The 25,590-nt window shown below is 48.3% G+C and overlaps 8 protein-coding genes across 8 annotated transcripts; 5 read left to right on the forward strand and 3 right to left on the reverse strand.

Annotated features, from left to right (window-relative positions):
• Positions 1 to 631: 631 nt before the first annotated feature.
• erg1 (squalene monooxygenase erg1) lies at positions 632 to 2,044 on the forward strand (the record flags this gene model as incomplete). The annotated part of the gene is made up of 1 exon (XM_057160290.1): positions 632 to 2,044. One exon carries the CDS (start codon positions 632 to 634, stop codon positions 2,042 to 2,044), a length of 1,413 nt encoding a protein of 470 aa, XP_057026538.1.
• Positions 2,045 to 3,069: 1,025 nt separating this feature from the next.
• N7466_000893 (uncharacterized protein) lies at positions 3,070 to 3,363 on the forward strand (the record flags this gene model as incomplete). The annotated part of the gene is made up of 2 exons (XM_057160291.1): positions 3,070 to 3,161; positions 3,201 to 3,363. 2 exons carry the CDS (start codon positions 3,070 to 3,072, stop codon positions 3,361 to 3,363), a joined length of 255 nt encoding a protein of 84 aa, XP_057026539.1.
• Positions 3,364 to 3,858: 495 nt separating this feature from the next.
• Positions 3,859 to 7,443, reverse strand: N7466_000894 (uncharacterized protein; the record flags this gene model as incomplete). Its single annotated transcript, XM_057160292.1, has 3 exons — positions 3,859 to 6,584; positions 6,655 to 6,726; positions 6,846 to 7,443. The coding sequence occupies 3 exons, from the start codon at positions 7,441 to 7,443 to the stop codon at positions 3,859 to 3,861; spliced, it is 3,396 nt and encodes a 1,131-aa protein (XP_057026540.1).
• Positions 7,444 to 11,474: 4,031 nt separating this feature from the next.
• Positions 11,475 to 13,284, forward strand: N7466_000895 (uncharacterized protein; the record flags this gene model as incomplete). The annotated part of the gene is made up of 5 exons (XM_057160293.1): positions 11,475 to 11,562; positions 11,646 to 11,702; positions 11,969 to 12,073; positions 12,134 to 12,358; positions 12,548 to 13,284. 5 exons carry the CDS (start codon positions 11,475 to 11,477, stop codon positions 13,282 to 13,284), a joined length of 1,212 nt encoding a protein of 403 aa, XP_057026541.1.
• A 2,334-nt stretch (positions 13,285 to 15,618) lies between these two features.
• On the reverse strand, positions 15,619 to 17,019 carry N7466_000896 (DUF914 domain membrane protein; the record flags this gene model as incomplete). Its single annotated transcript, XM_057160294.1, has 3 exons — positions 15,619 to 16,484; positions 16,546 to 16,736; positions 16,808 to 17,019. The coding sequence occupies 3 exons, from the start codon at positions 17,017 to 17,019 to the stop codon at positions 15,619 to 15,621; spliced, it is 1,269 nt and encodes a 422-aa protein (XP_057026542.1).
• A 1,224-nt stretch (positions 17,020 to 18,243) lies between these two features.
• On the forward strand, positions 18,244 to 21,505 carry N7466_000897 (SMEK family protein; the record flags this gene model as incomplete). The annotated part of the gene is given in 8 exon segments (XM_057160295.1): positions 18,244 to 18,357; positions 18,559 to 18,655; positions 18,721 to 18,802; positions 18,871 to 19,864; positions 19,879 to 20,134; positions 20,198 to 20,365; positions 20,441 to 20,874; positions 20,936 to 21,505. 8 exon segments carry the CDS (start codon positions 18,244 to 18,246, stop codon positions 21,503 to 21,505), a joined length of 2,715 nt encoding a protein of 904 aa, XP_057026543.1.
• Positions 21,506 to 22,605: 1,100 nt separating this feature from the next.
• Positions 22,606 to 23,976, forward strand: N7466_000898 (bifunctional triacylglycerol lipase/ester hydrolase; the record flags this gene model as incomplete). Its single annotated transcript, XM_057160296.1, has 4 exons — positions 22,606 to 23,292; positions 23,356 to 23,540; positions 23,611 to 23,846; positions 23,915 to 23,976. 4 exons carry the CDS (start codon positions 22,606 to 22,608, stop codon positions 23,974 to 23,976), a joined length of 1,170 nt encoding a protein of 389 aa, XP_057026544.1.
• Positions 23,977 to 24,387: 411 nt separating this feature from the next.
• On the reverse strand, positions 24,388 to 25,371 carry N7466_000899 (Dcp1 family protein; the record flags this gene model as incomplete). The annotated part of the gene is made up of 1 exon (XM_057160297.1): positions 24,388 to 25,371. The coding sequence occupies one exon, from the start codon at positions 25,369 to 25,371 to the stop codon at positions 24,388 to 24,390; it is 984 nt and encodes a 327-aa protein (XP_057026545.1).
• Positions 25,372 to 25,590: the final 219 nt, after the last annotated feature.

The raw sequence follows: 25,590 nt of genomic DNA on the forward strand, positions 1-25,590 counted from the left end.
CTTATGAGGTCCGCTTCGCCGGGAGTATGCATGCCAACTCTATCGGTTCCGAACATCGTTGGCTTCAAATGTTGTTTACTTCCATTCTGTCGATCTTGGGCTTCTAGATTGTGAAGAACAGCAACCAACCAATCATAGTACAGTGTTTTTATGTATGCCTCAGAAATCGGGCCACAATTTTTTGTCTGTGAGTTTGTCACGTGGTCAGTATGATGACTCAGCGGGTTGTCAGTACACTCAATGTTAGTGGTGCCATGAAAGAGCCCTGGGGCTGGTATGGTGCTCAATCCTAGTGGAACATATTGGTTCAGCCATCGGAAAACTATTCATTCTCTAGATTGGTGTATGGATTGGAAGATACGGAGCATTGAGTGCTGGGAGCGATAAGAAGATCAAGACTCAGATTTACATGGTATAGTTTATCATGTAAAGGCGGAGAAGCTTGGACCATTCACATGTCATGCCATTGTCCCCCTTTCCCAACTTTTTTCTTGATGATCAGCCCATATTACTTCGGAATCAGTTTGATTTCCGCTATTTCTTCAATTCCTTTATAATCTTGTAATTATGCCCCTGCGGCCACTGCCGCTTTTTCTCTAATTCACTTCTTATCTTCCATCACCTCCGAAAAATGAACGGCCACATACAATCCCAGGCCGCCCGCCGCCGCATCGAACACCATGAGGCCGATGTCGTGATCGTCGGAGCCGGAATTTTGGGCTGTGCCCTTGCAGTTGCGCTGGGAAGACAAGGCAGGAGCGTGATTCTACTCGAGGCGTCCATGAAAGAACCGGATCGCATTGTCGGTGAACTACTCCAACCCGGTGGCGTGCAGGCACTGGAAAAACTGGGTCTGCTGGAGTGTTTGGACGACATCGACGCGATCCAAGTGAAGGGATACTACATTTCATATTACGGAGAGCCGGTCTGTCTCGATTATCCCAGAGAGTCGCCCTCCGAGCCCGAGCCTCGGGGACGCGCTTTCCACCATGGTCGCTTCGTCATGAGATTGCGCCAGGCTGCGCTGGCTTGTCCGAACGTCACGGTCATTGAAACAAAGGCAACAGGGTTGGTCACCTCGACGCAATCGGCGCAGGTCCTCGGCGTCGAGTGCGTGACCAAGGATTTGAAGGATTGCTACTTCGCCCAGCAAACCGTGATCGCTGACGGTTACGACTCGAAATTCCGCAAGGGCCACCACCAACACACCCCCAAGCGCCGATCTAAGTTCTATGGCCTGGAAATGATTGACGCCCCCCTTCCCTCCCCCTGCTATGGCCATGTCCTTCTCAGCGAAAGCCCGCCGGTCCTCATGTACCAGATCGGCACCCACGAGACCCGAATTCTGATCGACGTCCCGGATAACTTCCCCGCCGCGTCGGTGAAGAATGGTGGTGTGAAGGGCTATATGCGGAACACAATCTTGCCTTCTCTCCCAAAGGATGTGCAGCCGTCATTTTCGGATGCGTTGGATAAGGGCCAATTACGCTCCATGCCAAACTCATTCCTGCCTGCTTCCACGAACAAAACACCCGGCTTGATGATTCTAGGCGACGCGCTCAACATGCGACACCCCCTGACGGGCGGTGGAATGACCGTGGCATTGAACGACGTCTGCTTTATCCGTGACCTGCTCAGTCCCGAAGTCGTGCCGAGCCTAGAAGACACAGAACTTGTCCTGAAGCAACTTTCTCGTTTCCACTGGCTGAGGAAGAAGTCCTCAACCGTCATCAATATTCTCGCACAGGCCCTTTACATGCTGTTTGCCGCGGATGATGTGAATCTGCGGGCCCTCCAGCGCGGCTGTTTCCGTTATTTCCAGATCGGATACGTGGATCAGCCCGTTTTGATGCTCGCGGGTCTATTGAAACAACCCATCGTTCTCGTCACCCACTTCTTCACTGTCGCCTTCCTCTCCATCTGGGTCCTCTTCCGCGAAACCCCTCTGACCCACCTACCTCTGTTCCCCTTCAAGTCCATCATGGTCTTCTGGACAGCCTGCATCGTGATTGTCCCGTACATCCTGGCCGAGCTCTGTTCTTGACCTTGTTATCTGCATAAATGTGAAAAGAAGTCTCCGCGCCCATATCATACCTTCATGAACATATTATCTTTCCATTCGCCGTCTTCAACGCATTTCTCGGCGATGAGTTTTACGGCCTTAATCTCACCTTTTATCTCTTGGACCCTCTCTGGGTTATACGGTCCTTTATGTGATTTAATTGTACCTCTTCTCTTCTTTTTCTTGCCTTTTCTCGGCCATGTGGAAAAAGAAAAAAGATACTGTCCGAGATCTTTCTGCAACCGTTGTGTCGCATGTGTACTATAGCTTATTCTATCCCATCATTTCTTACTTAGATGATGCAATACCATTACATTCCTAACTTATCAATGAATTCTCATCTGCGCGTGCTGGGTAGGAATGACGGGTGTGACCTTGAATACGCGGAATGAGTGACTTGGGAGCATGCTGGATAACGCCATACAATCCTTGTCCTTTCTTACACATGAGCCATGAAGTATCCTTACTGATGTTGAGTCTTTATTAATGAAATCAAATTCAAATGTTGACTAGTGCTCGCTTGATATTCCATGGATCAACGCCGTCCTAGTCCAAGAGTCCAAGCCATACACCTGTGCAGATATCCAACCTGATCACCATCATGTGATTATGCATCCTTTGGGGAGCTGCATGTACAACCCCAGAAGCATGACGGCACTAGTGATATCGATGGCGCAATATAGGGCGATCAACCATATAAATGGCATCTGAACGCGATCAGTCCATCTGAATTAAAGAGTGGATTTGCTTCCCTTTTCGAGCCTTTCACTCACCCAAGCCTCAACCTTGGAATGGATTGAACGAGAAACCTACTACTCACCTAGTATGGAGGCCGCTTGTTACTTGGGCAGTTGTCCTGAAGTACGACATGCATATTTCTTTAAAGACTACCAGTAGTGCCTACTAGTACTTACAAATGTGAGAAAGAAACCCTTTTCGAATGTTTTTTTTTTAATTTATCGTTGACAACGTTATGTTCTTTTATACAAAGCCGAAATATTGGCACCATGAGGAATCTCAGTCACAGACAAGACAACACACATAGTGAAGAAGACATCAAGAGGACTTCCAAGGTTGAGGATGAAGAGGACAGAACCAGGTCTAGCCACCAATCAACACAAAAAAAAACTCCAAACAGCTTCGCAAAGAGAAAACAGATTTCGTGCAGTGCATGGGGTTTGCTAGAAGATGATGAGATGGAAAATGAACAACGCAAGCAAACCGGGTTTGGAAAAAAGCAACAAAACAGGCCAACTGTCGTTCCCAAAGGCAACTACAATGGCAATGACGATGATAGGTAATGACATGACATGAATGATAATGATATATGATGCAATTCGCATATGCCTCCCCAAGCCCTTGCCGTTCGTACCGCCTTGACACCGGAAAATGGATGAAATGGAAATTTGTTTGGAAAAAAAAAAAGAGAAAAAGACAAGGAAAAAGAACAATATGGGAAACATGGCTTCGGTTGCTTCGGTCAAAACTGAGGCGTCATTCAAAGTAAGTCTCTGGTTTGGGCGAATCGGGCAAAATATTATCGCGGCCAAAGGGATTCTTCGCAAAATCAATTGCTTCAGAGGATGGTCCTTTCCGGATTCTTGTTTTTTCTTTTTGTTGGGCGTAATATTGTTGGCGTTTTAATAATAACATGTGAAGAGAACCGAAAAAATCTCGTTCCCGTTCCAGGGTCAATAAGTATTGATGAGAAATACAAGCAAGATTTGGTCTGCTGCGTCTTCCGCTATTTGGAGGAACTTCGCTCAGATTGAGCGCTTTTGGTATGCTCACTTAGCTCAGCCACCTTTTCGCATGGATTCATCGGCAGGGATAGGCTCGGATCCATTGTTCCCACCGCTCCGACTCTCGGCGGACGCTTTTGTGGCTCTGCGATGCTTCTTCTTGGTGGTCTGCCATCCGCCGTGGTTGTTCTCAGTTGAGCCATTCGTGCTGGTTCCGCCCGATTTCTTAGGTGAGTGATCAGCATGACGGCACTTGGCATCGTTTGAACCTTCGCTCGAGTGGTTGTGTGACGCGTCGTGTCGTCCTTTAGACTTAGGCTTGTGGTGATGGCTGTGATTATGATTCGCACCATTACCCTTGTCAGAGCCCTCCGCGCCATTTGGTCGCCGCTTCGACGGTTGCCGCCGTGGCTCATTTGCATGTGAACCATTAGAAGCTTTTTCATTCGCCGATCCAGAAGTCTTAGGTGAGGAATTTTCTTTCGCTACCTGATGTGCCGAATTGGATTTATTGGCCGTCGTTTTGTTCGAAGCGTGTGACTGGGAAAGTTTTTCCGAATTCGACAGGTGAAAGTTTTGCAGTCGACTAGCAAGAAGCTCCGGCTGGCCATTTGTTTTGTCAGGTTGCGATTCACCATTCCCGTTGCTCATGTGATGGGCCTCAAAATGCGCTGGGCCGGTGAAACTGGATGACTGATCCAACTCGAAGGGACCAGGGTCTTGAAAGTCCTGAGATAGGGAGTCGGAGAAGCTGGCGGGTGTGTTCATGTTATGCTCATCAGATGTTGAGGTATAGTGAGTCACTGCACTATACGTTTCCATCAGATCAGTTGTGTATGACGACGCACGCGGCTCACCGGGCGGCACTGAGCCATCCACAATCAGAGGACCTCGATCAGCGGGTGCTATGGGCCGCGAAGCTGACCGTGCTGGTGCCGGTGGAGGTTGCTGAGAAAAGGACGACCTGGAAGTTACCGTAGGGGAAGATACTGTAGGAGGTTGGTCTGCCTGTGATGACGATCCTTCAGACGAAAAAACACCGGGCTTGTAGTCTTGCTGCTGAATTGGCAGGAAAGACGTATAGCCATTTGGCAGCGTTAGACCCATGGATGTTGTAATGGGCGTTAACAATGCGTTCTGTTGGTACAGCTGCAATTGTTGAGGAGAGACCAAGTACCCCATGAGATCTTGCGGCCGGTTTTCGTCTACGGACGCTGAGCGAGATCCGTTGCTTGGGGGTCTGTTCGGCAGGATCATAATATCATCTTCACTACAATCTCCGCCTATTGATGACTCGGAAGCCTGGGGTTGCTTGGAGCCTAAAGATGTGTCCAAGAGCGGTGGGATTGCATAAAGCGGCGGGAAGGTTGGGGAATCCTGAGGGCGAGCAGGCTGCGACTGTGCCCGAAGCGATCCCGATCCCTTTGGTGAGCCAATGGCGGCGGACGATCGTCGAGGGCTCCGGCGAAGATCAGGAAGTGTGGTGGTTGTGGGTGAGGAAGGATTTGTAGAGCTACCTTGCGTGCCCGAGGCACTAACAGAAGCGTAGGTAGGGGCGAAGAATGGCTGGGTTGTCCGATGTGACGGAGTCAGCGGCGGATGATTTACCGTGCCGGATCTTGATCGGGAGTCGTCATCTCCGGAGTATTCCTGTTGCTGAGGTACCGGGAATTGAATAAATGGTTGGCGGATAAACACCGGCGGGGGGCGCCCAGTGACCAGTGCCTGGTTGTGCAGCTGCATCCTCAGTTCTTGCTCTTGTGCCTGCAGAAGCTGGATCTGCTGATAAAGCTGGTCATGCAATAGGTACTGGGCCTGCTGCTGAGCCTGCTGGGCCTGCAAAGACAAGTCATTTGCATTCGTTGTGCTCGGCTGCCGGAAGGTATTATTTCCCCTGTTCCCTGTGTTGGACGTTCGACGACCACCAGAAAATCCTCCTCGGTAGGTCTGATTGGCATATCGCCCGCCTCCCCGTCCACCTCCCCGTCCCCCACGAGTGGGTGCTGCGGCGGTGATAACTGGTCGCGGTTGAGGTGGAGGTCGCTCCCATGTGCGTTCTTGTTCTTTGGGAAACTCGTACTGCTCACAACAACCATCTAAATCACTCTGTGCAATGTGCTTGAACGCCCTCCTCAATTCAAGGTGCAGACCTCGAAATGATGTGTCATCGGCCGTGTTTCCCAAGTTTCTAGCGGTGCTGAACGGTTCTTCGACGCAGAGGCGATTATTCACCAGGAGGTGCCAACCTTTACCTTCCTTGGAGATCAAATTACCTTCGCGCACAGAGATAACGTTTTGCTCATAGTTGATCACATGCGCATAATACCGAAAGAATTCAAAGAACAGTTCTCCCACTGATTGCTTATTCTTTCGTCCAAATCCACTTAATGCCTTCATATCGTCATCAAACGAACAGACCAACCCATCCGGCGTGACTTTCTTCTTGTGAGGGCGTGCTTGAAGACTAGGCAAAACCGGAGGATCTCTGGTCTGTAAGAAGTTGATAATCAGGCAGATCCAGGTATATGAGCTCAATGTGCCTCCGAGGGCCGCATCATTAAGGGTTCGACGTTTTGTCCAGTACTTGACGCTCATGGCCAATGGTCGTACTCGTTCATCAACATCAACGTACGTCCGGATCATACGAGTATTTTCCAAGGCCAATGTGTTATTGACGTTCATGTCGCACGCCAATTTTAGCTCCGGGTCCCAGATTTTCACAATCGGAACCTTCGCATGCGAGACACAGACAACTCGTTGCATCCCATCTGTTTCAAATCCTGTCAGTTGAGAGTCCAAGTCGCTGAAAGAACCCCGCAATAATCATATCTTCCCCAGGGATATCCTTACGCTTTGCCAAAACCTCCGCTAATAAACACACATGTTCCAAGTCCTTTAAGTTCGTTGTGATACAAATGTCAACTGTTCCAAGTCAGCCTGGCCGTTCACTTCCCTCATTCTTGAATTCTCTCTCCCAAAAAAAAAAAAAAAAAAAAAAAAGAGAGAGAGAGAGACATTGCCTCCATGTGGCCAAAACTTACCATCCGAGTCACTCGAGCACAATTTATTCCCCGACGAACCAAAGACATTGGCCTTGATCTCATGGCCGGGCCACTGATCATTGAACAGCTTTTCTAATTTCTGCACCAGCTGCCGTCTTCGATCGTCGCTCTCGGCAGACGGTAATAGTCGATCGTACAGGTCCATGATCTCGGCAGTCAATTTCTGCTCCTGCTCCGGCTCCAATTTTTCCTTCAATGCCTCCTTCTCCTCTGGCAGTATATCCGTCCCCAAGTTATAAGGTATTCGTCTGCGGAAAAACGTCATTGCGGTTTCATATTTACAGGTCCCGATCGGTTTCCGAGGCAGGTGGGTTGACTCGGAGTGGGTGGATCGGGGCGAAGTGCTTCCGCGGACGGGGGACGGCGACCGCGAGTGGAAGGATAGGTTGCGCGCATGTTGGTAGGGAGTCGAGGGGAGGGAATTCGATTGCTGCGAGTTCAATGGCGGCCGTTCTGTAAGGTCAGGCGCGTCGGTTTGCGGCACCCAGGGCATGGTGGCAGGTTGATCCGACGCTATCGATGGGATGTCACCAGGCTGGTGGGAACACTTGGTATTCCCATCGATGTTTGAGACCATATAGTAATTTTCAACACCAGGTTGTTTTTTGGGGTATCGGGGGAGGGTTTTTTTTTTTGGTCTGACTCGGCGAGCGACTCGGCTGAGATTTAGATTTCCACACCCACCACACTCAGGACAGCCCCTCCGGGTTCCACTCAAATGAAGTCTCCCCAATGAAAACGGTCCACAATTCTTCTCGAATGAGCCTTCGTTGTCGCGGGCGAGAAAATCACGTCTGATGCTTCGATTCGAAGATTTTTGCCTGTAGAGGTTGGAGTGGGAGTGCCGGTTTTTTTGGGGCGAGGTGCGGGTTTCAATGGTCCCTCAAACAATGGTTCACAAAATTGCGGATTGGCGAGGAACGGCTCTGTTCCCTCGAGTTCGGGAGGAACGAGGGAAAGCTGTAGTGACGTAAAAGAACAGAGGGCAATTTTGCTTCAACCAGCAGCAAAAGAATTAAACAAAATGAAAAGCACAGAAATGGTACAGAATGTGACGACACTTTTTTGCGTGAGGTCTGACGCGATGCCCGTGTCCTCGGGGGTTTTTGGTTTGGCGCGGGACTATACAGACAAGGGTCAATAGGGAAGACAGTGGACAGAAGAAAGAGAACCTACAAGTGGGATTTGTAGGAACCAACCGGGGCTCCGATTGAAAAGGGGATTGTAAACAGTCGCGAAGCACGGAGATTCAAGAGGTGTGAAGACGATCGAGGTCAGCCCCTGTCGGCGGTAAAGGCGTGCCGACCGCACTCCCACTTTCTGGAAGTCAACTTTACTCCACCAATGCTCAATGATTAAAGATTATGTTTCAGGAGTCTTTTGCTTTTCCTCCAAAAATTCAAGAACAACTTGAAGCTTTGCTTTGTCAACAGAAAATGGTCAACATTTTGATTTTATGGAATCTTTCTTATCCATTACGGGCTTGCCACACCCCTCCCAATTTCCAGGCACTATAGGATTGGACGTATAAATATGATGCCCATTCAAAAGCCCATAAAAAAGCCACTAAGCTCCCTTTGTTCTTAAAAGTGACTTTTTCCCCTTAATTAGACATATGCACTGCTTAGTTTTGGACAGTACTCCCCTATTTTTTCTTTTTTTTTTGTTCTCTTCTTTTTCTTCTTTTAATAAGTTTGGCGCAGTGTGAGCTTTGACATGCAGGTACGGGCAACGGAGATATTAGATATCAACCCCCTTATTGATCGGCTTCTGCACTCCCCGCGATCCTGCGCGTTCCCAGCACGTGCGGGAAACACTATAACCCAATCCAGTTTGATTCATCTGGAATCTGCTTTATATTCTTCTTCTTTTTCACTAAAGGCAATCTTTCCTTCGTACGGATATTTATATCTACATCGCTTATCTCCAGGCGTCGGGTACATATTGAAACCCTCTTTGTTGTCTGTGGGGTTTCTCTCCCCCATCTCTTCTATTGGACACTCAGACCTGCAGTGAAAGAACCTTGTGGACATTTTCCCCTTTAACCTTGGAAGGCTTCAGGCCCTTTCCTCAAGTTCATTATGATCACTTGCACTCTTTGTTTCTGTGTGGACTTGATGCCAGAGGCATGATCTTTTTACCCGAGTCAATGAGTCTGGGCTTGTGATTCCAGCCCTGGAGTCCATCCATGGTGCGCAAGGGGGAGCAAAGAAAAGAAAAGAAAGGCTTTTAAAGGAGTTCTGATTCTGTCCTATCAGCAGGAATTCCGTCAAGTGCCAGCTTGGCTCCAATCTGATCCAGTCCCATGTATGACGAACGGGCCTAGTCAGGATCGAGGCCTCCAGGGTAACGCGGAGCATGACAGTGCATCGGGAATGACCACTTTGGTGATACACGGAGGGTTTGGAGAGCAGTTCAGCATTTCCGACTCCTACGCTCCATGAAAGCCTTTTACAGTTCTATAGCTTGGTCGAGTAGGTTTTTAAAGTTTTCAAGCTTCTGCGGAAATCTAGATAAAGATTCTCCATAGTTTATCAGCTTCAATATATTCGGCTTTGACCATATGTATGAACTTAGTCTTGAAAGTACCAAAAAAAAAATTTAATCAAGGGAAAAAAAATTAAAACATTCAGTCGACTTGGTATACAGTGGTCTCATTTTCATGTCAATTCACTCCGAGTCCAGCCCCACCCAGACATAAAACATAAATTCCCTCTAGAACATGCAGGAAGAATGTGTGTTTCTCTGGGAATTAATCCGGGCCGTCCAACCCGGGACCAAGACTAAGAGAGGGGAAGAGACATCATTGTACAGAAACAGACCTCCAATCCGAGCAGTTGAGGAGGGGGCCTGGTGGACCTTGCGGAAGAATATAATATGCTGGTCGCCGGGCCCCACTTGACTCTCCTGAATTGACCGAGGGGGTGCGTTGAGTGCATTGACACGGGCCATGGAGGTGTTCCCAAGGCAGGAATGCGACTTGAGTGTACAGCTACCGTGGGGTGAGTTTTCTTCCCTCTCTTGGTTGGCTGACTATTCTGTACAGATTGACTATACGAATGTACATAGGATGTACATACCGGCATTGTGTTCCCCTCTCTTAAGATGAGAATGAGGGGCACTGCTTGAGGAGCCCTCTATAATTGTCCACTTGAACCCATGGGGAATCCTATATTTTGGTATAGTGGAGGTTTGAGGTTTAATTACATAGTTGTTTGGATGCTATGAGATCTTCGAAGAGGCTACGCTAAAGTACTAATTTCAATTTTAAGAGAAATCCTGTGTGCATTCCACAGCGTCAGTCACGGGAAGGACTTGGCGAGCTGCAGGCAAGTGCAGTGTGTATTGTACATGGTAGTATTGTCATCATTGTATCCTTTGAATCCTGGGGCCAATTTGTCAGCTGAAGTCATTGTCCAGTTGTCTATTTTGAGACTGGGGTACATACTATAGAAGGTTCATGGTAAAAGAGAAAACATTTGAATAATATGAAGATTGGAAAATACAAGAACCAAGAACCTCATTGGTCTAAGTTAATTGCACTTTAGACGGGGGAACAAAGGAATAAAGAGTCTTAGTACAATCTATCAATGTAAGTACTATTGTACTAGTAACTACTAAAGTAAAGTATACGCGGGGAAGAGCCGAGCTCAATTTCCTACCGTGATAGGTTTTAGTCATCTATATAACACTCATATCTCCCACCTATACCACTACTAGTACCGTACCTACAAGTATAAGTCTTCCATATGCACGACAGAGTTCAATTTGAACATACAAGAACACGTAACGCTTAGACATGCCCCGTGCCCCCAATCTCCGGTGACCCAGTAATGTAGTGTACCCAGTTTCTCCCCAATCGCGAATAAGACTGCGCTGCCGGGAATTGCCGCGCAAGTTGTCACTGCGAAGTACATTTCTGAATAATTGCATGTGTGAGAAAACTCGTCAATTATTGAGGGGCAAAATAGAAAAAAAGTAAAAAAAGTAAAAGAAAAAGAAAATAGAAAAAAAAAAACAAGTGAATATGGCATTGTACTACTCAATGTTTCCCTTTCCCCCCCCCTTTTTCCTTTTTTTCCCTTCAGTAATCAAAATCCCATCAAACTCCGGTTAATCCACCTCGCGCGCCCCCAAAATAGGCTGGACCCTCATCTCCTTTTCCCGATTTTCGATTTTGTTCCTTTCCCCTCTTTCTCTCCTGTGATCCCTAATACTCTCCCTCCACGAGGCCTGTTTTCCTGTAAGTTGTTTGCTTCTTCCTTTTTTTAAGGAGACTCTATATTTGTTGCTCGTGCGAGACAAGAAAACACCAAAAAAAAAAAAAGCCGGCTCCGATTTCACCGGTACCGGGGGACCCACGGCCAGTTTCTTTCCTCCCAGTTTTTAAAGATCTGGCATTTAGAGAACCGTTTTGAGGCTTGATTCCCAGATTATATTGACAGATCTATCATATTTTTTTGGCCTGTGACCCTTGGAAATAAATACTTATTACTTTTTTTCCCGGTACCAAACAGATCGCCTCTACCGGACGGATCATCTGCTTCGCCGCTTCCACCCCCCCTGAACCGCTCGTTCGGACAAACGAAGATTCCTTCTCAAACGATCATGTCTTCGTACTACGAACCGCAGGGCTGGCAGGCTCCTGCTGCGCGCCAGGTCTCTTGGGAGCAGCCCGTGCCGCCGTCTCGGTCAGGTATGCACAATGCATTGGATCCAAACCCGCAAAAATCTCCGGAACACACAAAACTCATACTCTTTTTTTTTGCTTCACTATAGGCTCGAGCTCGGTCTCCCAACGCGAGGATAGCCCGGCCTTTTCCTCCCAGTTTGACGGTATGCTCAAATCTTCGTTTTCTTCTATCGGTCGAACCCACAATTCCGTTTCGTTTCGCTTCGCCTTAAGAGAGAGAAAAAATGTCTATGGTTTCTGAATGGAGACAATCACAATGATCGAGGACATCGGTGGTACGAGATTCAATATCCAACACCGGCAAGCGAAAACAAATAAAGAAACAATTCGGGAATTGCGGGGGTTGGTTTTGATGTGACTTTGGAATATACAGTATGCTGACCGTGTGATGTTTTTTTTTTCCGTGAAGAGGTTGATCGTGCGATCGACAATCTCGTCAAGAGCGGGAAGCTGTGGAATGCTCCTCGCCGGGACTCGATGCCCATGATGATGGGTCGTCCCTATCCCGACTACGGTATGTGGACGTACCCTCGATCGATGCGGCGTTGATCTGACTTGAAATTCCCCATGGCAGACCCTCGCATGGGCGGTAATGGTGGCCCCCAGCGACACCACTCGGTGAGCGAGTTCGAAGGCTCCCGAGCCCCTCCTTCCGGCAATGCGCAGGGTTTCTACGCCTCGCAGCGGTACCAGGGACGCCCGAATGAAGTAGAACAGATGATGCAGGCGAAGCGTCGGATGGCAGCACAGCGTGAACGGGAGCTCCGCAACTATCATCAGGAGCAGCAGTACAACCGAAGTACGTGGTAGCGTGTTTTGCTTTTTTTTTCTCTCTCTTCCTCTCTCTCTCCTTGACGTTTATATTCCCCCGTCATTTTCTCCTTCATCTTCTCTGCATCTATGTATCCGTCGGCCTTGTATAATATATTGGTTTGGCATGTTCTTTTTGAATGCGCGGTTTTTAATACGTGATCTTCTTTCTCCAAAGGCCTCCTCGCCGAAATGTCTGCAAACAAATCCGATCGATCCCTCAGCCCAGCTGCCGTGAGCGAAGACAGCCGCCGAGACCTCCTAGCTCGCCAGCACCGAGCCCTGTACGGCAACGAGAGCCCGGCTTTCTTCCCCCCTGGCCCCCTACCGGACGACAACTCTCGTCCGGAGAGCCAGGCTGCCGGAAGCACCCCCTCGTCCGCTGTCCGTGGAGCGTCTCCGCGCGGGGTTGACCCATTTGGTCTGACCCAGGTTCTGGCTGCTGCCGATGGCGCATCAGGCCTGCAGTCTGCCTCACGGGCCAACAGTACCTCGTCGCCTAGTTCCGCCATCAACTCCGGCTTCCCCGAGCAGCCTGTTCCCTCGACCTCGTCGCCCAGCGCTACTGACCTATCTTCGTCTCGCCAGGGCTCAAACAAGATGGGTGCCGGTCCTATCGGATCTCGACCAGTAGGACCGCAGACAACTGCACCAAACTCCAACCCGGCGCTGAACAAGCGCTCGACAACCCCATTGCCCTCGTCTCTAGGCTACGGCTTCACCCCCGGTGAAGCCGCAGCTAATGCGAACGAGCGCACCACGTCCGCAGCCTCGAACCCAGCCGTCACCGCTGCTGCCAACGCGCCCGGTCCCAAGGACTCGGCCGCTGGTGGTGTGGGCCTCGGCTGGTCCAACGGTGGTGGCGTCTGGGGCTCGAAGAGCGGGCTTGGCGTCCAGGCCTCGGTGTGGGGTTAAAAAGACACAATCGCAGATTAAACGAAGAAATTCTCCCATACCCCACGACTCTACTTGAATCCGCATTGAGGGATTTTACGGCGGCGCTTTATATGTGGTATGCATTCGATTTGGCGGGGTTTCGGCCTCTTTTTTTTTGTTAATTTTTCCTGCGGCGTTGTTGTGAGCAAAACGGCTTCTGCTTCTATTGCGTGGGTGACATATGGGCTTTTTTCTGAACACAACGGTATATATACATGACAGCGGGGTCGGAGCAGGATCAACTTTATTTCTTTCTTCTGCCTTTCTCACTTGATCGTGGTTTTTTCTTTTTTTGGGGGGGTTTACATTTTTGGCTTGCCATTTGATTTGGTTTTCGGTTTGGGACTCTCAACGCGTTGGCTTGGGCGGGATAGGGTGCTGCTGCTACTACGTATACCAGGAGTCGACATTGGTGTCCACGGACCGGATGGATCATTTTTAAAACAAAAATACCCTCTTTTTTGGAATCGAGGTGCTTTCAGGGTTGTTTTATGGTGTCTTCATTGGTTTTATGGATTTTGTTGTCAGAAATTGCTTTCTTTTCTTTTGGTTTTTGGTTTTTTTCTCTTCATTCTGGTGCCCGTGTGAAATGGTCGGAATATGGCGCTCGTTCTTCGGTGAAAGTGTCCCATGGACTCTTTTCATTTCTCGGTGTTCTTGATTCTGTTCGGCTTCGAATGTCTTCATCGATGTCTATGTCTATTATTTGTTACTACCCTCTTATATTTTCTGGCTGGAGGGGTCGGCTGCACATTCAAGGGAATCGGATCTGTTACTTTTCTCTCTTCATTTACCTGTGCATATTCCAATATCTATGGGTGTATCCATCCGGAAATCTCCGTTCACGGGTGATACTGACAACCTCGGGAACATTGAAACCTTCAATGTTGGAATGCCCAGGTATCTACTACCAACATGGACGTGCTAGATACCAGTTAACCCACATGCATGCACATTCATCTCCATGCACATGTGGCTGAGCAAGCCCGCTCCCTGAGGGGGGGGGCTCATACCTAGCAGGTGGAGGTCCTGACTATCCATTGATACCTGCTATCTCCAGATGCCCTAGGCCGGGGGTAGATATCAGGTGGCTCATATCATGTGTAGACTTCAGTGTGAACCTGGCACCTGGGAGCTTCCAACATTGAAGGTTTGAGACACTGAAATTCAATGTTCCTACCTATATACACATCAAGAGGGGGGTAACCCTCAATCAATGTTGAATTGCATGCACATCAATGTATATATACATATTTATATGCACGTGTCCATGTGGCTCAAATCAATTGATATTGATTTCTAAAGTTGTCTTCCAAGGTCAGGAACACTCAACGAGGGTACCTAGCACTGAGGTAGTATGTAATCAATAGTAACATCAATAGTAATGGCCATCAATTATATATACATACATACTATATCCATCAATGGATATATCATACTAGTATATTTGAATATGTATACATAAATGATGTTCAAAATTACCTACCGTCTGCTCAGATGTGCTAGCTACTTGGTGTTTCTGGAATTACATTGTAACCTTGGAACCCTAGGAGGTTCCAATATTTGGAGATGATCAATTGATGGATGACCTTCTGAGGCTAGTTTCATTTATTGAGCAGAAAAACAACTTCAATTGTTTAGATTAGGTTAGTTGAAACGACCAAAAAAAGTGGGGTTATTTATATCCGTACTATGGATAGATAGATAAGATCTATAAAGAAAGAAAAAAAAGAAATGATAATGGGGCGAGCCGGGATTGAACCGGCGACCTCACGATTAACTTATCAGTTAGACTGCAGTGAACTTCAGTCGTGCGCTCTCCCAACTGAGCTATCACCCCGATGAAAGCTTAAGCAAACTTTGGCTATAAGTACTTCAAATCCCTAGGCGCAATCAAACCTTCAATATGTTCCGAGGCATACGAGCCAGCACTTCAGTACTACACGGATGCGTAGTAGAGCTGCACCTCCTAGTAGATTCTCAAAATGAAACGCTCGTACAATGCATGTGCTAGGTACCTAAGTTAAGATATGCAGTATAACCTCGACTCTACTTCTTCGGGAATTTCAAAAAAATTTAAGGACTTGAAAGACATTCATTCTCGTTATAAAGACTCGTATCTAAATATCAATCGTTAAATGATTAAGCAATTAGGACATTATGCCATGGTAAAGCAGCCTTTTCCCATCCCGATCTATATCTTCAAGGATAAATCTTCCTTCAGAAATTCCGAAAAAGATCTGCCATAACTGTGCCAGAAAAGAGTGTATAAGAATCTAAGCAGTCATTATGGCCAGATGGCCAGAGAGACAATTAGGCAGCAGTGATATGAGTCTCGACTGCATGGCCAGTGCTGTGACCGGAACCGTACTGATCCTGCTCAAGGACAGCCCCGGGAACTTCATGCTCAATATGACGCTTCGCAGTGAACCACCCGGTAACACCTCGCTCCTGATTCTCTCCCAACCAAGGCTTCCTGGCCTCGGCCAATGCTCTGCGTCCCAGGTAGTAGATCAATTGACCGACAATAATGAGAACAAAGGCAATGGGGTACAGCCAGTGGATGTGGTAGTGGAAGACTTTGATACCGATGCAAACACCCCAGAAGTTCATGGTGAGCATTGAGATGTTGAAGAATGCGGCCGATGACAAGCGGAACATGGTAGGCGCGAGACAGTAGAACATACTCAGGCAAATTGTGAAACCGACAAGGTAGCCCGCAACCTCACCATTCCACTGGCTGGTATGGTACTTCTCGCGTTCAAAGATAGCAGATTGCACACCGTCGATAATGACACCGTAGAGCGAAAGCTGACCCAAGACCTCATAGACTGGCCGTGTGCTGACAAAGTACTCCTCCGCGGTGTTTGTCAGACCGTAGAACGAGGCACCAAGCAGTGCGAAGAGATCACCCTTAAGCTGGTTACCGGAAGAGACATCACCGCCGTTTGTGCCGGTGATGTGGTCAGATGCGATGAGAAGGCCCATGCCGCCGACACAGATAATGATACCGGCAATTTGTGTAATATGGTACCGGACCTTCAGAAAGAGGAAAGAGATGATGACTACCACAACGATAGCCCAGAAGTTGATTAATTGGGCGCTGAGCATGGTGGTATAATCATATGCTAGCACGATAAAGTAGTTTCCTTGGACATCACAGAAAGCGAGAATAATGTCTGTATAGAAAAGAGTCAGAGGGGAGATGCGAGGAAAAGAGGACTTAGGGTCAAAACATACACTTCCATCCGTCGCGCCAGATTAGTCGGAGCCAGCCCTTGAAACCGTAACGGTAGATGGTGTAAGGGGTGAAAATGCAGGTCAAGACAATGTAGTTGAGAATAGTCTGGAAAGTTGGGATAGACCAGTTCTGATCGGTAAGTAGGGTCGTGAAGGTGCTCGTCGCAGTGTTCATGATAGCGAGAGCTTGTCTAGAATCCAATTAGTTTCCATTCTAGAGGTAGTCCTCCTGTTGGAAAGAACTTGAAGTGGCAAAACTCACCCTAGAAGCAACACGATGTAAAACTCCTTGGTCTTGAAATAGGCGAAGAAGCCCTTCTTTCGCGCATCAACTTGATCGGCCGGCGCCTGCGCCTCTGCATCGTCCACAGAATCCTGCACCACTACCTCTGTCGCATCCTTAGGAAGCGACAGGGTAGAGTCGGTGCTAGGAGCCGTCGTCTCGACGGCAACTTGATCCTTGGAGCTCGACATTTTTTCAAGTGTCGAAGATTTAAGACGTTGATCAGGAAAGCGGGGTTTGCAGAAAATAAATGCAGCTGCGCACTGATCAATCCGGTTGCGGGTCGGGATATAGATCCGTAGGAGAGAGAAGAAATGGGAAGGGGGAGCTTTCTAATCGCCACGAGCGCAAAACTCCCAGAAGTCGCTCGTCTTGAATATGCACAAAGGGCGATGAAGACGAAAAAGAAAACAAGAAAAAATAACAAGGCTCAAGCCGAGAAAAAAAAAGCTACCAAGGCCGTGCCAGTCTGGAACCTTTCCTAATCAGGAAGAGTCGATAAGAATCTGCCATGCAGTCAAGAACCAATCAGAGTCAAGAAAGTGGAGAAGCGGTGACAAGGTCTGTGCTTTTAATCATTTTTAAGGCGGAACAGTCCGATCTGGCCTGATGTATTTTATTGGTATTTTAACTTGTATTTCTGGGTAATCCTGGGTAATCCTGGGTAATCCATATGGTATTTATAAATGTATTTCCCCTTACGTCAGAAGCTATTTTGGCTCCTTTGGCTCTTTTGGCTCTTGTGGCTATTTTGGTGCCAGTTGGACAATGCAGACTTGGAATATGGAAGCTTCGATGCCGGAGGTTAATTTCTTCCTGGTTCCCGCTCTTCCCCGTACTGCATGGAGATCTACCTTAATTAGTTTAAGTGACCTAGTTGGATATACAAATCTTACACTTTCTGCTGGTTGTTGTGTATGTGGCATTCCAGTGCCTTTTTATATATATACCAAGGAAGATTCTTGGATTCTGGAAGATCCGGAAGTGCCCACTCCTCCCGGTCGCGTGTGAACTGCGGCTTGTCTTCCCCTTTTTCTTTCCCGTCGCGGCTCAGGTACCTATTTTTTGTTTAGAGGTAAAAAAGAAAAGCTGCAAAAGATTTCAGGATATTGAGACTCAAGTATCTTTCCATTAACTAACAGTCTCACTTATACAGAGAACTCAGAAAGTGAAGTCATAGAAAAAGAAAAAAGAAAACTGGCCGAGGCCCTTCCCGTCAGGTGGATCCCTTTCCCCCTTCACCAAACCCAACCTTTCCCTTCGATCGTCATCCCCTCCGCAGACTCTTTCATCATCTCCACCCCCGACCCCTACCCAACCATTTCAATCCTCGGTATCTCCTCGGGCCTCGCAACCGGCGCATGCTCATACTGGAGGCCCCGGAGTGAAGTGCCCACCATTTTTTTCGCCGGATCATGGCGCTGGACCTACAGCCGCCCGACGGTCGCAAACGGGTCAAGGTTTATGAGCTGAGGGATAATGACTGGTTTGATCGCGGCACGGGTTTCTGTAGCGGTCATATACTAGAGGTATGCTTTCAATATCACCTCAATCTTGCATCATTCAGGCGCGGAGCCAACGCTGTGTGCGATTCTGTCGCGCGCGCGGTCTTGAATGTTCCTTCTACCTGCGCATTACACGACAATCCTGCATCCGCACCCGCACCTTCACCCCTCCCATGACATTTTGAGCCGCGTAGCTGACTCGCGTGTTTTCTTTTCTTTCTGCAGCAAGAGCCCCGAATATATGTCGAGTCGGAAGATCAACCTAATCGCGTCTTGTTGGAGACGCGGATTGGCAAGGAGGATGGTTATCAAAAACAGCAAGGTTTCTGTCCCACCGCCGCGTCTGTATCACCAAAAGATCTGGTTTTTACTGACTTGCGCAATCAGAGACGTTGATCGTCTGGACGGAGCCGAGCGGTACGGACATGGCACTCAGTTTTCAAGAGGCAGAAGGATGCGCGCAGATTTGGTGAGGGATACCGGATAATACCAGAACGAGAGACGTGCGCGTTGATCAGAGACTGATAACTATCTAAGGGACTTTGTGAATGCCGTTCAACAACATCTAAGCTTGACTGCGGCTGGTGAGTCCGGTTCTTGGGGTTTCCCATCTCCCCACCACCCCCTCTACATAAACGTGTCTAACCCGGTGGGTGCTTGTTTTGCTGGCACAGATGATGCTCTTTCCGACGACCTTGATAATTACCAAACCATCGCCCTACCCGCACCGGAACTTCGAAACCTTGGTGAAATGGAGCAGATTGTACGAGCAGCGAGTATGTCACAAGCAGGCCGTGACGCGTTATCCAAATTCATCATTCGTGATGAGTATATCGCCAAACTCGTTCCTTTGGTAGAGATGGCCGAGGATTTGGAGAGCCTGTCTGATCTGCATCATCTCTGCAACATCATGAAATCCCTTATCCTGCTAAACGATAACACCATCATCGAGACCGTCGTTTCCGATCAGATTATCTTGGGCGTGGTCGGAGCTCTGGAATACGATCCCGAATTCCCAACTCACAAGGCAAACCACCGACAATACCTCGCAGACCAGTCTCGATACAAGGAAGTCGTTCCCATCAATGACCCGATTATTCGCAGGAAGATCCGGAGTACATGGCGCCTGCTATATCTGAAGGACGTGGTCTTAGCTCGAATTCTGGACGACCCGACATTTTCCGTGCTCAATTCCCTTATATTCTTCAACCAGATGGAAATCGTGAACCACATCCAAACAAACACACCTTTCCTTCGAGAGCTCTTTTCCGTTTTCGATCCCAGAAACACAAACTCCAAGCGCAAGGATGACGCTGTGCAATTCTTGCACCAGTGTGCGGGAATTGCAAAGGGCCTCCAGGTTCCGTCGCGAGCCCAGCTGTTCGCTAATTTCATTGCCCACGGCTTGTTCGCAGTCATTGCCTTCGCGGTGAAACATCCCAATCCCGCAATGCGCACGACAGGCATTGATATCCTGGTAGCATTGCTGGACCACGATCCTGTGATGATGCGGGGATATATGCTCAAGGCTGTCAACAAAAAAAGACACCCCTCACAGATACCCTGATTGACTTGCTCCATGCCGAGACCGACCTTGGAGTCAAAAACCAACTAGCTGATGCTATTAAGATCCTGCTCGACCCCCAGATACCCCTGCAGGACCCGCTCGCCCGGGCTGGACCCGATTATTTCAAAGTCCGACCTCCCAATTTGCTCTCTGATGCATTTGTCCAACAGCATTTCGATGATTCTTCCAAGCGGCTCTTCCAGCCGCTTAAACAACTTGCCAACCGCGCTACCCGTGAGTGATCACCGATCTCTATTTTCTGGCTTGAAAGTGCATCCAGCTAACATTTATCCGCAGTTAATGATTTGACGTTCCAAGAAGTCACGCTCTACTCGCATCTTGCTGATATTCTCACATTTTTCGTTCGTCAACATCTCTTCCGCACACGAAATGCGATCCATAGCGAGTCCCTCGCACCTCGGGTCGCTCAGCTTCTCACGGCCCCTCAAAAACATTTGAAGCTGGGTAAGATAGATAGCTCAATCAACGCCACAACTGTTTTTGCGGAAATATGGCGAAGCTAATATGGATATTCATTAGTTGCCCTCAAATTCTTCCGCACATTGATCAGTCTACAAGATACCTTCTATCAAGCTTTAATGACGCATAACAACACCTTCGGCTTGATCCTTGATATTGTTTATGAAACAATGCCTCGTGACAATCTACTCAACTCCGCCTGTCTGGAGCTCTTTGAGTTCATCAAACGAGAAAACATCAAGCCATTCATTATTCATGTGGTAGAAAAGTACCGGGAGAAGCTCGCGAATATCACCTATGTCGACACGTTTGTGAACTTGATTCTCCGTTATGATCAGATGCAAGGATATGGTGGCGAAGCAGATCCGTTATTTGGTCCCGAGGGCAGCAGCACCCCGCGGAGGATGCCTCTTAATGGTCAACGTTGGCAGGGTGTGAAGGAAATGGATGCTGCCGAAGAAGACTACTTCGGCACATCCGACGACGAGGATGATGTAAGATCTCTTCGCGTACTTTCAAGACATTACTTGGACGTTTATACTGATTTGATTATAGTGGCCACAGGAGAACCGTGGAGCCCTTGCTGCTGGTACATCAAATGGCTCTGCTACTTTGATGGTCAAGCCACTGGTTGACTACCCCGAAGATGACGACGAGGATGTAATGGACACCAAACCCGAAGCCCTCGCAGAGCAAACACAACCGGCTGAAGGATCAAGTGCATCGGACACCACAAGTGAAGCTGGCTCTGATGTCACGCCTACCTTGTCTACCCAGGCACCTCCACCAGAACGACTGGCCGAGAAGCGTCGACGTGAGGACGAAGATGATGAGTTGGTGAAACTTGCTGCGGGATCCAAGCGTAGAAGTTCTACAAGTAGCAATTCCAGTGCCGGAATGCTTAGCCGAAAGAAGAGTTTATCGATTGGACCAATTGGAACACCAGAAAAAGCCGGACCAGGGGTTTTGGCAAGTATTGGCGCAGCACCGAAGAGAATCGCCATCAATTTGGGACCGGCTAAGCCTGTCACATCAGATGCCGACCCACCGTGCACAACAGACTCTCCCGACGAAGCCAACGAGAAGGAGAACCGAGACGAGAGCAAGGGCGAGGGAGATGCTTGATGAACCCTACCTGGTCTTATGCAGTCGTGCCACGATCTCGATTTCAGCCCAGCAGCGGCTCTTCACTCCCACGTCATTTACTCTTTTTAACGAGCTAGATACCATTCGGCACAGCTTCGATGCCTGTGTTTCTTGAGCTTTCTACTCTGCTATCATTTTAAATGCTGCTCTTTGGCGATCTTCGTTTTATATTCTCTCTGTGCCTTTTCTTGTTTCTTTCTTCGCTCTTGCCATTTGAACCTACTACATCGCAGCAGTATGATACCTGCTGTGTTGTTGTTGGGTTATTTTTCTTGGCGGCAAGCGTGGAATGAAATGCTGTACATTGCGCTCTTCCGGCGTCTGGGCTTTCAATGCATTGAATCCAGCCTCGGCCCCCTTTATTTTGCTATCTATGTTTATTTTCTTGTCAATTGGGATTTAGAAACCAGGGGCGGTTTAGGGGAGGAGCTTGGGGTTGGGGATACGGAGTCGATATTTGACGCAATACACTTGGTATTCCATGGTCAATTTGACTTCAATGTAAGCTCCAGTATATTCGTGGTGGTACTACTATTTTACTTAGTATGTACCGAGTTCTAGTTCGTAGCCTAGTAGTGCAGCTGCTACACGGCTCACATGGTACGGGCCACTACTAGTAGGTACGTGGTCATAGCTAATCCATAGCTAATTACATGATAAAATTGTCCCGACATAATGACCATTTGACTCTTGTAATTACTACTTCGATGGTACTACCTAATATGATACACCAGCACCCTAAACAGTACTTTATTGATTTTACACGTTTATCTAAAGCGAATATGAAAGTGATGGCCGCCGTGTACGGAGTACCTTGTGTACACAGGGGGGGGATCCACTTGGCTCCGCAAATTCCTCCCACCTTGACACCCACGGGCCAAACGTATCGTGCCGATTCGTGCGCCAGCCACAATTTCTCCATCATATACCAAGGACCTAGTATCTATTCGGCATCTTTGTTTATCCATAGACTCTATCCCAGCATCCCGAGGCCGGTTATAACTTATACAGGTCTTGAGATCTCGCGAAAGGTGAAAGTCAGTTAATACCTACAAGTTATCCATGTTCATATCAAAGCCATGGATCCCCAAATCACACCAAACATCTTCTGCACCTACACAGGCACCCAGTCAGAGCCTGACGCCACCATATTCTTCATATCTGGGAACCCGGGCTTGATCGGATACTATCACCCATTCCTATCCTTGTTAGCCCGGAATCTGGTCGACAGATCTCAAGCTCAGACTGGGATCGAGACGGAAACTACCACAAAGAAGACATCTTTCCAAATATACGGATGCAGTCTCGGTGGATTTGAACAACAAGCTGAGAATTCTATGCATAGAAATGCTAAAACCACCAAAGATGAGGGGCACCCTGCCGACGACCACTTATACGACCTGGAAGGCCAGATTCGGTTCGTGCACCGGAAGCTTGTGGATTTGATGGATGGGAACAAAACTTCCTCTTCTAATAGTGTCTCTGATATATCGAAATCTAATTCTGATGCTGGATCCTCCAACTTATCTCGCCGAGGAAAGGTCATTCTCATTGGACACTCTGTCGGCGCATATATTGCCATGGAGATCTTGAGAAGACATCGTGAGGGCAAACCAGATATACAGGACCTTCTTTCCGTTGAAACCAGACCGGGCTCAGGCTCTGTTCTTTCCGACTCTCCAAGCTCATTCGACATCATCGGAGGAGTGATGCTTTTCCCGACAGTAAAGGACATTGCTCACTCGCCATCTGGCCAGAAACTTACGGTCAGTTCTTATTTCCAAGCCATGTGGATTTGACATTTGCTGATAGGTTCGTAATATACGCAGAATTTACTATCATTTATTCCGCAGCTTGCGTTTGTTGTGGCCTTCTTCGCCCGTATACTCACCTCGCTACTCCCATCCTCGGCTCTGAAATTGGTTGTCCGTACCGTAATGAAGAACCCACCTGCTCATGCCCTCGATACGACTGTTGCATTCTTGAAGAGTTCTGGTGGTGTACGACAAGCACTGTATGTTAATTCTGGATTAGGAGTACCTCGAGATTTTTTGGCGTGATATATGTACTGATGGCTTTGACAGACACATGGCAGCGGATGAAATGCGCACGATCACATCTGATAAATGGACAGATGATGTTTGGGGCGTTGGCAGCGAAGCTAAAGCCGTTGCACGCCTATTCTTCTATTTTGGAAGGAACGATCATTGGGTTGCGGAGAAGACCCGGGATGAAGTAATTGCATTGAGGGGGCAGGAGAACGGGCTAGGCCCAAAGATGTTTGTCTGCGAGGAGGGGTTGCCGCACGCGTTTTGTTTAAGTAAGATGATGTCTTTTTTTACTGATATGCGAATGTTGTTCCATGATACTGACATGCCGTCCCTTTAGATCATAGCGAAATCATGGCGCAGAAGGTTGGGAGTATGGTATGGGATGTCATGCAAAGTTGAAGACAATGGAAGAAATTAGAGATTTATCCCAAGGTTTGAACGTTCGGTTGATGGCTCGCTCATCTATACCTGGGTAGAAAAGAGACGCTTGCTCAATCAAATGCAATTTTGGGCAATAAATGTAATGTAAATTTTGAAAACTCGGAAAAATCGGAACCAGAACTACAAGATGAAAGCCAAACTGAAGTAGAAAGTGCAACCCGCGCCATAAAATGAGCCTAAGAGGAATAAAACCAGAATGAATTCTCCTGCGCTATGAATTAGCCTCACTTTTTGAGGGAACCCGGAAACGAAAGCGCGTGTAAATGATGCCCTGCGCCGAAGAATGAACTCCTTTCAAAGGAGGTAAAAAAAAATAAAAAATATAAACTAAAACACATAAAAACAGGTCGGAACACATTTGAGCAACGTCTACTCTTTGTTGGGGGCGAGCCCGGCACGGCGGAAGAGGTCGCCTAGGACATCGTTAGGGACTTGGTTAGGGTTGCTAGTTTGTCCAGGTTGACGAGCCCCAGATTGGTGAGCCCCAGATTGGTGAGCCCCATATTGGTGAGCCCCAGATTGGTGAGCATGGTGGGCGGGCAAGGCAGAGTGAGGCTGGGGTTGTTCATGGTGGGCACGAACACTCCACTCATCATCCTGAGCGCGTTGCTGTCCAAACATATCCTTCAGCGACATAGTGCGGCCCATAGAAACACCTCCCTGCATGTTGTCGGTCGGGACGCCTTGAGTCTCTGCAGCTGCAGCCGCCACGTGGAGCTCATCCTGGCCCTTAGCCTGAATGCGCGCTTTGACGCCCTGCATGCTGCGAGCGGCACGAGTGGCGCACTCGAGAATAATCTTCGCGTTCACGGTGCGAGTATCGGCAGTGGAGGTCTTGCTCTCGGAGTAGATCCAAATTCCATAGACGTTGTAGTCGTTGGCACCGGCCTTGTTCTCGCCGTCGTTGGCTGAATCATCCTTCAAGATCACATATTCATCCGTCAACTCAACGTTCTCAGGATTAATCAGAAGGCATTGGAAGTTGATAAGGCTGCGACGGTTCAGGATGACAACAACATAGCGTTCTTCGCCGAGCCGGCCCGGGGTCATGCGGCAGATGAACAGCGTGCCTTCAATGTTGACCTTCTCCCACGAGGCGGTAGTGGAGTCGAAGGTGTAGATCACCGCGTAATTAGCCAGGGAAATGACTTTGGTGATTGCAGGATTGTAGCGGCGGAGAACGCGAAGATTTAGATCATCGTTCGAGCGGAGGGGTTGGGGGGCCGCTTTCTCCATTTCAGAGAGGTAGGCGTTCTCCGATTCGAGATAGTCGGGAGGTGCGTTGGGTAAATGATCCATGTACTGGGGAGGGTGGGTTGAGTAGTAGCTTGGTGGGCGACCCGTATGATCCATGATGGCAATTAAACGGGTATTGGGGCAAACGTTTTCTCAGGTTGTATTGTTGTCGCGACGCGACGTCGCTGAGTCGCTGAGTCGTGGTCGAGATGTTCGTGGGGCACGGGCCGATAAGGCCCGATAAGCAATATGTCATCAGTTCCACTGACTTGCCTTCTCCAACTCTTAGATTTCACTTGTCTTACACCACTACAATCCTTCATTTCTTCTTCAGAA

Source organism: Penicillium verhagenii, assembly GCF_028828195.1.
Source record: "Penicillium verhagenii strain IBT 33310 chromosome Unknown utg000002l_segment0_segment0, whole genome shotgun sequence".
Taxonomy (NCBI): Eukaryota; Fungi; Ascomycota; class Eurotiomycetes; order Eurotiales; family Aspergillaceae; genus Penicillium; species Penicillium verhagenii.